The following is an 11,790-nucleotide window of genomic DNA, read 5'->3' on the forward strand; positions in this document are numbered from 1 at the left end:
TGATACACGTAGAGTACCCCCAGCAATCATGTTTGTCAACGACATGGCAGACGAGGAGTGAGCATGTGGTCCGTTCTACTACTCCTACTCTTGTTTATTGATAAATCAGTATTGTCGTCAGATTTATTCCATCTGCAGCCGATCGATGTTCGGTGGGGGAAGAAAATGCATTGGGTCGTCGTCGACCCATCCTCTTGAGAAGAGGACGTTTTAGCCGTCAACAAGTGCTGACTAACACTAAAAAAAGGCTGGGAGATCCATTGATGCAAGACTTGAACGTGTGTTGGTGTGTGTATGGCTACTCGCTCCAGAGCGTACGTGTACACGCGAGACCTGTACTTGCAAGATCTCGTTTCTGCCCTGCATAATTGGCTGCGTACACAACCTGTATCAATTTTGGCTGGTTGGCTGCTCCCTTCCGAGCTTTGGGTGAGCAAAGGAATCAGTGCCTTGCTTGTGAACAGAGAAAATTCAGACTGTACCACAGAACAAAAAGGAAAGTCGATAGAAAAGAGATGGAAGCATGCCTCGCAAAGAAGAAGATGGAAAGCATATATACGGAGCGCTCATGTACTGCAGATTTCAGCTGTGCGTGTCATGTCATGTCATGTCATGCCTGGCGAGAAACAGCCAGGCAAATCCACCCAACTCTACTGTCTATAGCTAGCACTACTGATCTTGCGGTCCGCGGGAGGGAAAGAAGGAAAGGCCAGGAGCAAGGGAACAAACGCGAAAGCAGCTGCATCACACCACCTAAAACCTGCATGATCCATCCATCACCAACCACAGACAGGCAGGCCCGGACGGACGGACGAACGGAAAGAGATATCATATATAATATCTATGCCAATGCCATTGCCATGCTTGCCACGCGAGATTCTCTTCTCCTCCGGCCCTGCTGTCCATGTACGACTACCGCATGCATCACTTCGTTTGTTTAACCTTCCTGTTAACTGTCCCCGATCAGTACGATCGACCACACGTTCACACCGACGTACGTACGTGAACGGCGCCTGGAGCAATATATACTAGCGCTCAAGTGGCGTATGGCAGGACGCTAATGCATAGTCCTGCTTCTTACTGTTCAGCGCTCTGAATGTGTCTGAATATACTAATGCGTACTATCCTGCAACGGATTTCAGAGCTAAAGAAATACTCGAGCTGTGGAACCAGCAGTCCAGCACATGCATCTTGTTGTTTTGAAAGATATCTTGCATCTTGTTTTAGCAGCGATTCTTTTGGCTGCTGAGGCATCAGAGAGGGGCCGAGGGCGTACCGCGTAAGAGTTGTCCTTTCCCTTTCCAAGAGAGGAACGAGCTGCGGCACTGCGAGGAGGAGCAAAGAGGTAAAGCCACTGCGTGTGGGACCGCCGGAGGGCCCACTGTATGACCTTTTTTTGCTTTGAGTTTACACTGTATCTGTATGGCCTTCTGTAGTGGACCGTCTGACTCGTCCGAACACGGGTTTGCCATTGGGGCCCGGGATTGTTAAGAAACAGCTGCTCACGTCTGTCAGAGTGTCAGTCACATCCCATCAGCCCAACCGAGCGCAAGTATCTGGGCCGGATCTGACCACCTGGCGCGCTCTCCGTCCGAGATGGCCCAAAAGTGCCTGTCCGCTGCTGCCTTCCTGGCCTGCTCGACGTGTGCCGGACATTGGCCTGGGCATCGACCCAGCCCGCAACAACATAAGTGACGTCTCTTACCGTTGTTTTTTTTTTTGAAAAAGGTCTCTCTCCTACCGTTGTTGCCAAACTAGCATCTCGTCTGCTAGCTGTGTTGATCCCAGAGACCCAAAGGAGGAGAATTATCACGGGCGGCGACCTTATAAATCTTGACCCATGCATCTCATGTCGAAAAGAAAAGCAACGAAAAGAAGAGCGATCCGTGATCGATCGATCGATGCGTCGTCCATGACGCGTCGGCGGCGGAGAGGAAGACCGAGGGAGGAGAGAGAGATAAAAAAAAAGCAGAGGCGGGGAGCGCGCGCATGTGAAGAACATAACTCACCGGCCGGAGAGCCAAGCTCTGGAGGCGGCGGCCGCGGCGGTCGAATTCATCAGCTCCTTCGTCTCCACGCACCCCCGTATATGTCATCCTAATTAATGCGTGCATGCCCTCAAGAGGCTCCTCGCCTCCTCCGTCATCGATCACCATGCTCAAACGCAAACACAAAGCTACTAGCTCGTCTTCTTCCTCCTCCGTCTCCTTCGCTAGCTGCTATCCCTGCAAAACCATCCTACAAAACATGGCTATCAGTGAATGATAGCTGCTCAGTAGTTCTTCAGCCTGCTGAGGAGCTTGCTTGGTTGCTTAGCTGCTCCCATGCGCACGTACATACACACGTACTGCTTGTGAGCCTGCATCTACATGCATGTGTCCATCGTGATTTCATCAAAGCACCTACGCTAGTCGATCGCGGCGTGCGCGATCATACCGTGATCTGATCATGGACAAAGAGGTACACGACGCTGCGCATATGGAAGCCTATGATGGCATGATGCGCGCGATTGCCATGTTAATTTTTAGGTTTGAAAAAAGCTCTCTCTACTCAAAAGATCACTGATCTCTCCTTGTTGGCAAATGATGCTCCGCAGCAAGGGAGTCATCACAGTCACCTGGACAGCTTTGCGCCGCTGGACTGTGCGGCTCCGGAGGATCATCCCGGCGGTGGCGCCGGGATGGTCGACTACATGCTGGGCCAGGCGGCGCCGCCTTCTGCTCAGCCGCCGCAGAGACAGGTGTCCTTCGACAAGCTCAGCTTCTCCGACGTGCTGCAGTTCGCCGACTTCGGCCCCAAGCTCGCTCTCAACCAGCCCGCCGCGTCCGCGGGCGCCCTCGAGGGCGTCGACAACGGCGCTGATGAAGACGACGACGACGACGATGGCTACTTCTTCAGGTTCCAGTCCCTGCCGTCCCTCCCCGGCGCCGCTCCTCCACGCGGCGGCGCGGGCCAGCATCACGCGGACCGTGAGGGTAGCAAGACGACGGCCGACGACGGGGGCGCGCACGAAGGCTGCGGCGGCGGCGTCTCAGAGAGCACGACGCTGGTGCAGCAGGCCGACGGTGGCGGGCGCGCGGAGAAGGCCGGGGACCAGGGGAAGAGCGGCCGGCGGAAGCGGCCCCGGACGGTGAAGACGAGCGAGGAGGTGGAGAGCCAGCGGATGACGCACATCGCCGTCGAGCGCAACCGCCGGCGCCAGATGAACGAGTACCTCAGGATCCTCAGGTCACTCATGCCGGGATCCTACGTCCAGAGGGTACGTTGAGATCAGTGGCTTTCAAAAAACAATTCAGTTGCAAATTAGGAATTTGTTTTGTACTTTGGCATAAAAGATGTGGGGTTATTATACAAACATAACTTAGAATTTCAGTTTTGCCAAAAAAAAAGTGTTTTTGGAATGGTTTTTGAAAGGAATTTCTATGCATTGCTCGTTTATAAAAACTGGACCAGCACTTGCTTTTATTTTCTTCTTCTAATAATAAAACTTGCGGCCGTCCTTTCGAAAAAAAATGCATTGCTCGTTTATGTATTTATTAAATGATTTGTAGATTTCCTGCATTGTGTCTAGCACTGCTAGCTTTAATTTGTTGCGCTTTCTAGGGTCAGGATTCATGATTTTAGGGTTAATTCGCTAGAGATGGAGATTATAGAGGAGGAGGTGGGCAGCGGCCGGGTGAGGTTTCTTACTAGGGTTTGGAGGAGAGATCGAAGACTTTGGATGTTGCTAAATTTATCCCAGTGCATGACTTAAGTGTACCATTTTAGTAATGTCCAATATTTGAACTTTTTTTCCAAAATAGAGTCAATTTTACTACCCTACCCAAACAATCCGCCTTATCCCCGTAGCACCTTGAACAAAAGTTTCCCTCAACTTATTCCGCCAAACTATTCCAATTTCCAATCTACTAGCTGATGAGATTTGTCCTTTTGGTCTTTTTACATACCCATGAGTTTGAGTTCAAGTTTTCTCCAGTGACATAGGACAATTTTAAATTATGTTAGGTAATCATTTTAAGTTATGTTAGAAAATACATTACAGTTTTTCATGAATATTTCATATATAGATTCAGATAATCTAATATTAAATTAACTAAAGATTTAAAAAATTGCATGAGAAGTAATGAGAAATTTTCTTAAAGTATTTTTCTTACATTGGATATCACGTCCTTTATAATCTCGATCACAGTTGAACTTATAATTTAACTTATATGTGGTTAAATTAAAAGGAGAAAATTCAATAGGGGTAGATTGGACCCGTTGCGATAATTCAAACGGTTGAATTAAACAAAATATTTTTATTGGGTTAAACGAACATTATCTGGGGTTGTTAAGTAAACTTCTTTTTCTTTCAAAAACTACATTGGCTAGCCATATGTAGATACGTATACCGATCAAGTCGCTATAAAAATTGTGCATGTATTATGTAACTCATGATCTAATTCAGTAACTGAAACATTTTGGTTTGGTTTTTCATGGAAACCAAAATTTTGAACATCCTGCTAAACTGCAAACATTTTTAAGAAAATTCAACCATACAAATGGCAATCATGCACACTGTTGTCATGCAAAATTGCAACAATTTTGTTGGGCTATGTTTGCCATAAGTCCCATCACTCTGGTTCAAATGGTGTCGCTTTGGAGATAACATCACAATAATTTTATGGGTTGTGGTATACTATAATTTGTTTTTTACAAGTTGAAACTAAAAACCAAGACCAATTTAGAAACCAAACATAAAACTGAACAAACCACAAAATGCAGTTATTTTGAACCGGTTTTACGACTTGTTTGACTATCCCTACTATCAGGGTAGTTATCGCATCATCCAAAAATCCAAATGCCCCCTTATCACCACCTATTATTGTGTTAGGTGCCCTTCAAAGTTTATGAGTTAGGGGGGCATAAAATGGCCAGTTGCACATATATAAGTTTGACATGTAGCTGGTTAGTGGTTGCACGCCAACTTGACATGTGAATTGAACATAAGTAAATTATACGAGCCTTATAAGTTTGGTTAGTTACGCTACGTCACCATTTTGGCTCGGTCACGTTAACTTACTCTAACAAAACAGGTTAATATGATGGACGTCAGTCACCCATCAGCATGAAGACAACTGAAAAATGAGATATGTGAGAAGTGAAACATAGTGGTAATTTGTTGGAAAATTGTTGGTTTTCCTTGTAAGAAAATGTAAGTTCAGCAAGGATCAGTCGATACAATCGTAAGTACTTTGTGACTGACTGACACGTATGCTGTCTGCAGGGAGACCAAGCATCCATCATAGGAGGCGCCATCGAGTTCATCAGGGAGCTAGAGCAGCTGATCCAGTGCCTGGAGTCGCAGAAGCGGCGGCGCCTGTACGGCGGGTCCGGCGAAGCGCCACGGCCGGTGGTGGACGCAGCGGGAGCCGGCGCGCCAACGCCCGCTCAGCAGCACCACCAGCCACAGGTGCCGCCGCCGCCGCCGCCGCCGGCGTTCTTCCCTCCGAGCCTCCCTTTCCCAGTGGCGTCCGGCGGCGGCGATGGCGGCGCCGCCAAGATACTGGACCTGGAAGCCGGAGGCGCCGACGCCGGCGGCGGGCTCCGGGAGGAGGTGGCCGAGAACAAGTCGTGCCTGGCGGACATCGAGGTGCGCGCGCTGGGCGCGGACGCCATGATCAAGATCCTGTCCCGGCGCCGGCCCGGGCAGCTGATCAAGACCATCGCCGCGCTGGAGGACATGCAGATGTCCATCCTGCACACCAACATCACCACCATCGAGCAGACCGTTCTCTACTCCTTCAACGTCAAGGTACATCACATTTATATATTTACATCTTGGTGTGTTGAACTGTTGATGCATGTGGATTGAATATGTTTCTGCGACGTTTTGTAGATCCTCGGCGAGGCAAGATACTCGGCGGAGGACATCGCCGGCGCCGTCCACCAGATCCTCAGCTTCATCGACGTCAACTACGCCCTGTGATCCCTTCCGTGATCCCTCGCAGTCTCCGTGCCAAGACCCACGAAAGGGGCCTCCCGTTAACGTTGACAGCGACCTGTCTATTTAAATTTGAAAGCGATATTTCCCCACGTTCTATATGTGTGTGCTTCATCAAATATCATAATAAGAGGACGAGTATGTATGTAAACTGATTGGAGGACGAGTAAAAGATTAGTACTAGTATTATATTCAGAGACAATGTGTATGATTGAATTGTACTGCAATTATCAGATAGTTGAACGAGATGGTGCTTTCCACTGTCACATGTCTAATGGACCATTGGCCTTTTAGACTTTTTCCCTGTAATCAGTGCTTTTCCTTGGTGTCGCTGACTCTGTCTGGGTACCAACAGCAATAAGATTGGCATCATCACAGGATGATTTTAGCTAGATCCCAGTAGCCCACAAAGTGCTGCTGAAGAATAAAGAGTAAAAGAACAGTGCAGAGACGAAAGAAAGCAGCACTTTACTGCAGCCCAATGTCATAAGTGATGCATGAAATCCGCATGAACACGCTACCTTAAGATGTTCAGATAAAGATTCAGAAATATTGTAGGCAGCTGGGGCTGAGATTTGGCTGCGTTTACTCTGGAGTCAGCATGAATGCATTTGCTTGCTGTAAACAGAAATCAAAACCCAAGTAGGCAGCAACAACTTCACTTTTCTGATACCTCTTGCTACAACTGCATATGGATTTACAGAGATTCTAACAACCAGCAGCACTGGAACATATAGTATTATGGCAAGAGACTAAAACAGATTGTTTTCTTTATCTGGAGACTACAACAGAACCGGAAAGAAAAGATAATTACATGGAACTACAAGCAGCATTACCCTTTTTATCAGAGCCCATATGCAGTACTGAAGTAACTTTTGGTGGTGTTCCTAATTAGTATCTGCAGTACCTTGATGTTTAATGGGTTGACAAATCGAGGCGTCTTGAACTGACTCACAGCACCACCAAGGCTCAGGAAGTGATCTAGGATCTCCTCGAAGGTTCCCTTCTTCAGTATCCGTAGCTCAAGGGGGCCAATGGTCTTGATCTTCCTTGAACCCACATATCCTGCATCGACAAAGGCTAGATCCAAGCAATTTGCACAGTTTTGTAAGACATCCTCGCTTGCATCAGAGCTCAGCTCCCAGAAGATGACATAGCGACCGGGATCACTTGATTTCTCCACGAAGCTAGTAAAATCCACAATTTCCAGCTTCTCCGCTTCCAAGAGCTTTCCTGCTTCCTCAACAGCCAGCTGGAGGTCTTTTTCAGTGTTCTTGTCGATGTTGATGCTCAGGACTAAGCTTCTGCGGCAGATGAACTGGAGCTCAGGTGTTGAGTTGTGGAAGCCCGCTACCTTCACAATATCTCCTAGCCTGTAGCGGTACAGACCTACACCACAGCCAAAAAGGGATTGTAACTATATTCAGAGATATGATATGTTTCTCCAGAAATTTAATATGGAGTAATAAGCACTTTTATATTCAAGTCATTGCACCTAAGCTTTACAATATCCGCGTGTAAAAGTATTTGAAAATGTTGTGACGGATGTGTTAGGATAACTACTATCTGAGATAATAAAGCATCAATATGAGTTTGGTGAGACTACTAACATCAAGAGATTGTGCAGCTATAGCTACCTAATACAATATGAACTAAACCCTAATGAATAGGCTGCAATGAGTGGACCACAAATACAAGCAATAATTACTCCATGTGCTTAAGGCATAAGCTTGATGTATTCATGCCAACTGTGTGCATTTTGGTTTTCTGTTCAAAAATGCTTTTCATTGAAAATTTTAAATAGCATAAACCATTAGCCATCAGATTATACTTCTGAAATACTGGTATCGTAAGGTAACATATCTGAATCAGGTGACAGTGGTAGAAATAGAACATATAATTACAAATGAATCTCAATTCAAGATTGTATAGTGACCGATAAGGAATGGTACCTCCAAAGGTAGTTATTATAACTTCATAGATTTTGCCGATCTTCACTTCAGTCAAGCCAACTGGATCCGATTCTATGTAATGAATGGATGCACTGTTCTCTGACTCCTCCCCTTTTGGCTTCTCTAAAGGAATGAACTCGAAATAAGCAGTCTGAGGGAGTACAGCATATGTCACCTGTTCAGGTGGCAGTGATGGGTTTATATTAGCGCCAACCCATCCTTCAGATGCACCATAGTCCGCACTTATCAGTGGTAAATGGCCAGCATAATGTCTTAATTTCTTTAGATATGGCTCCATGGATCCTGTCATGATGCCGTAGACATACTTTGCATTTGGCCAGAGTGCTGGGATTACACCATACCAGTTGCTTAAGCCCATACACTTCCTGTGGATCGAGTCGGCAAGTTCAGGGTTGGGTTTCAGGATCTTTGTAACGGCTTCACGAATTGATGGCACGGTAACTTTTTCTGAGAGAACACCATCTCTTATGTCGGCACATAGATCTTCCCAAACTTCCTCAAATGTTTGAAATGCATGGACTAAGCTGTGAGCAAATGTTGAGAACACCTGATGGACCTCGTCAGAGTATATTAACCCACAGAGCAAGTGACAATATAAGGACTGGTGGAAGTCAGGGCCAAAAACAACTTCATCAGGACTGCAACACTGAGACTGGATATCCTTCATCCCTTCCTTGTAACGTGGCCTCCGGTACAAGTTTGTTGTTGCAGTTGTAGCAAGGATGCCACCTTTTGTTACCACTTGCTTGCTACCATAGATAAACTGCAAGGCCTTTCCTTTGCCTATAGGATATTCACTGTAAAAAGAACAGAACGTGGTTTTAAAAGTCTAGGATGCAAGATATCCACAAACCAGGCAACAATTTAACTAAATAAATTAGCAATTTATATAAACATAATTGAAGCTGCTCACCAGTTCCTAAATGCATAAGAAGTCTGGAATGTTTGAAGTGTGGTCTCAAGCAATTCATCATTAAATGGCAAGAATTTAGGCTTTCCCTGTGTTGTACCAGAACTGTGGAGCCAAAGAGACAAGACAAGATTACAAACATGGACCTTCATACACCAATATATACAACAAGAGAACGCATTTTTCAAGCAATAAAAGTACCTGAGAGACAGGGAAGTGACGGGCTTCCCAGTGAGGATTGGGGAGGTATCACCATCAGCAATCCTTTGGATATATGGCTCGAGATCGCTGTGAACGCACAGCGGGATGCAGGATTTGTAGCTCTCTACATCCATCCTCCCATTGAGGCCAAAGTGGTTAAGATATTCAGCATCAGCATTCAACTCAAGGATCCTTTTTAGTGTATCCTGCTGCACGCGTCCAGCATCGCGTGTTAACATCTCAAACTCGTTGATAGTCTCTTCACAGCTACAGATCGGCATTTGTACTGGCAGAATCTTGGCTTTATGTCCATAGAGAAACCAAAGCAAAAAATTGTAAGAAGAGTGACACAAACTATACATGAAGAACAAGCAAAATTTTGGCTACTTAAATGAATACAGCTGAAGGCATTTTGCTGTTGCAAATTTGAACAAATACTTGAAAGTTTAGATACAGTGCATGACAAAAGATACCACGGTTCACAAACACTAACCGAGCTGGAAACCGAATCTGCAGCATAGTTGGGAAGTCTATCGACAGAATAGTAAGAAACTACTTAAGTACACGAGGCTCTACTCCCGACATGAGAACTGTCTAAATTCACTAACCTTCAAATGAAATGAATAGCATTGCAGGCCTGGATAACAAAAAGGGAAAAGGAGTAAAAGCAAAAAAACAAAAGTAGTATGCTGTACACCTACTAAAGCCAACAACCAGAAAAATAGGGCAACTTTGCAAAGCACCTGTAGAAACATTGACAGAATAATGTTAGTTAGTCTTCACTTTCCGACGCAAACTTATACTAATGTAAACCGTCAGAATCCCAAGAAAGTAGGTATAATCCCTCAACTTTTTACTAGAGATTCCACTAGCATGAGAACTGCGACATGAGCCAAACCCATAAAAACTCGACATATACCAACAGGAGATGGAGTGCAGCTTTCTGGGCTATCCAGATCCAGACTACATGATTCTTGATGCTGGTTTGACAATACAAATGATAAAGCCGTACCCTAAATGAACAAACATGAACATAACAACCAAATAAAGGCAGATGATCAGGCAATATGCAAGCTTACAGCCCATTGTAACAGTCTATCGTAAGAAGTAAGGTGAGATTTCCATAGCAGTGAACCAACAGCTCTTTCCGTGCCCAAAACCCCAGACTAGCAATACAACCTACTCCTACCACAGAGGCACTGACCACTCTACCACAGCCTTTACACATCAGTCATACGGATACCTTTCTTTCGTGAAATACAGGACCAGATCATAGGGATAAGGATTATTAAAAAAACTAAAAACAAAAATACAGATTGGTGGTTGATTGCTGAATTATTTAAGTAGGGTCCCTAAGGCCCTAACAGCACACAGAAAGAACATGCTGTGAAGAGTCAAGAGTAAGAGATGCCCAGAAAGGCACAGGCAGGGGCAGCCTTCCCTGGCGGAGTGAACAGGAATCCACCATGGAAGGAGGAGGGCGGAGTAATTGCCGCACGGCTCACTGCACCTGGTACTAGCTAAAAAAGGAAGCAAATCCACAAAGCTCACTGTGCAAACATTGCCGCAGAGGGATAAAAATGCGTGCTGCCTTGCTTGACTGTTCAGGTGGCAGGTGCCAACAATCTGTAGGGTGTAGGCAGGCTGCTCTGCTGCATACGGCACCCACCTTGGCACAAAATTCATGGGCTGTTAGTCTGTGAAAAGTTGCTCCGCGATGCAACACGAAAGAGGCAAAGAGGAATATATGCGGTGAATTTGTGCTGGCAATCTCGTTTGCTCGCCATGGGCGAATCACAGCGCAAGTCAACCTGCGACAGGAAACACAGAGCGCCCTTTTAATAGCTCGCTGACCAGAGATTCTTGTGATGATTTCTACCGCCGAATCGGAAACCGGGGAGCATCTGGAAGGGCCTGCACGGGGCATCCGGCTATAAAAAAATCCGAAAATTTTGGAAAAAGAAATGGTACGGAAAACGAACAGTAGGCGGTAGCGTGGATTGGAAAAGGAGGATCAGGCCATCAGCCCACAGGAAGAAAGATTTGAATTTGATTGCGCACAGTCACAGGTCACTGCGGAGAGAGAAAGGTAGTGGCCATACCAGAACAGAACAAAACAAAACAAACTCGGAACAATCCAATCATCCAGCCAGGCAAGGCGGCGCTCCTTACCAGGATCAGAGGAAATGAATCCGAGCCCGGATGGATCTGCACTCCCGTCGGCGCGGGCAGAGGGGAGCGGAAGCGGGCTGCTCCGGCGCGATGCCTGTCCCTCGGCGCGGCCAGCAGGCGAGGCGGCTCCGCGCGCGCGCGGTGACCGCGGGAGCCGGGAGGCGGTTTCGTCCGTGACGACCGAAGGGCGGCCCGGCCGCCGGCGAGCCCGCGGGGACGGACGGCGAGGCGGGAGGAGGCGGGAGGAGAATGGGACAAGGATCCCGGGCGGGGCCTGGCGCATGGGATTTCAGGAGAGAGTGCGGGCAGCAGGCGACAGGCGGGGGCGGAGGATTATAACGAGGCGGATGAACTGGGGGCGGGGTGGGACGGACGGGGCTGGGATTTTGGATGTTTTCGGGGTGGTTGGAGGAAAAGCGGAGGATCATGAGGGATTTGACCCCGGCTCGGTTGCCCCACCCGTCCCGTTTCCTCCTCGGCTCCTCCCTCCTCGCCTCGCAACAACTCGTGAAGCCCCAGCGGCCGCGGCACGGCGGTCGGCCTCTCTCGTC

The 11,790-nt window shown here is 47.2% G+C and overlaps 2 protein-coding genes across 3 annotated transcripts; one reads left to right on the forward strand and one right to left on the reverse strand.

The window, feature by feature from the left end:
* The first annotated feature begins 2,082 nt into the window (after positions 1-2,082).
* LOC101780638 (transcription factor FAMA) lies at positions 2,083-6,292 on the forward strand. Its single transcript, XM_004961002.4, has 4 exons — positions 2,083-2,460; positions 2,597-3,259; positions 5,267-5,794; positions 5,879-6,292. The coding sequence occupies exons 1-4, from the start codon at positions 2,449-2,451 to the stop codon at positions 5,966-5,968; spliced, it is 1,293 nt and encodes a 430-aa protein (XP_004961059.1). The 5' UTR covers positions 2,083-2,448; the 3' UTR covers positions 5,969-6,292.
* A 334-nt stretch (positions 6,293-6,626) lies between these two features.
* Positions 6,627-11,562, reverse strand: LOC101781042 (jasmonic acid-amido synthetase JAR1). Of its 2 annotated transcripts, none has more exons than XM_004961003.2 (5): positions 11,240-11,562; positions 9,068-9,368; positions 8,870-8,971; positions 7,936-8,753; positions 6,627-7,372 (listed from the first exon to the last, which is right to left on the reverse strand). In XM_004961003.2, exons 1-5 carry the CDS (start codon positions 11,520-11,522, stop codon positions 6,828-6,830), a joined length of 2,049 nt encoding a protein of 682 aa, XP_004961060.1. In that variant the 5' UTR covers positions 11,523-11,562; the 3' UTR covers positions 6,627-6,827. The 2 variants fall into 2 exon arrangements, with proteins under 2 accessions (XP_004961060.1, XP_022680887.1); XM_022825152.1 differs by having other exon boundaries at positions 6,828-7,372; positions 9,068-10,981; positions 11,240-11,381.
* Between the last annotated feature and the right edge of the window lie 228 nt (positions 11,563-11,790).

This window comes from Setaria italica, chromosome III (genome assembly GCF_000263155.2).
Source record: "Setaria italica strain Yugu1 chromosome III, Setaria_italica_v2.0, whole genome shotgun sequence".
NCBI lineage: Eukaryota > Viridiplantae > Streptophyta > Magnoliopsida > Poales > Poaceae > Setaria > Setaria italica.

Coding starts and splice junctions, on each gene's coding strand:
- LOC101780638 (XM_004961002.4), top strand. Junction 3,260..5,266: donor CGGGATCCTACGTCCAGAGG/GTACGTTGAGAT, acceptor TGCTGTCTGCAG/GGAGACCAAGCATCCATCAT. Junction 5,795..5,878: donor TCTACTCCTTCAACGTCAAG/GTACATCACATT, acceptor GACGTTTTGTAG/ATCCTCGGCGAGGCAAGATA.
- LOC101781042 (XM_004961003.2), bottom strand. CDS start 11,522: ATGCGCCAGGCCCCGCCCGGGATCCTTGTCCCATTCTCCTCCCGCCTC. Junction 8,972..9,067: donor GTCACTTCCCTGTCTCTCAG/GTACTTTTATTG, acceptor TTGGCTCCACAG/TTCTGGTACAACACAGGGAA. Junction 8,754..8,869: donor TCTTATGCATTTAGGAACTG/GTGAGCAGCTTC, acceptor TTCTTTTTACAG/TGAATATCCTATAGGCAAAG.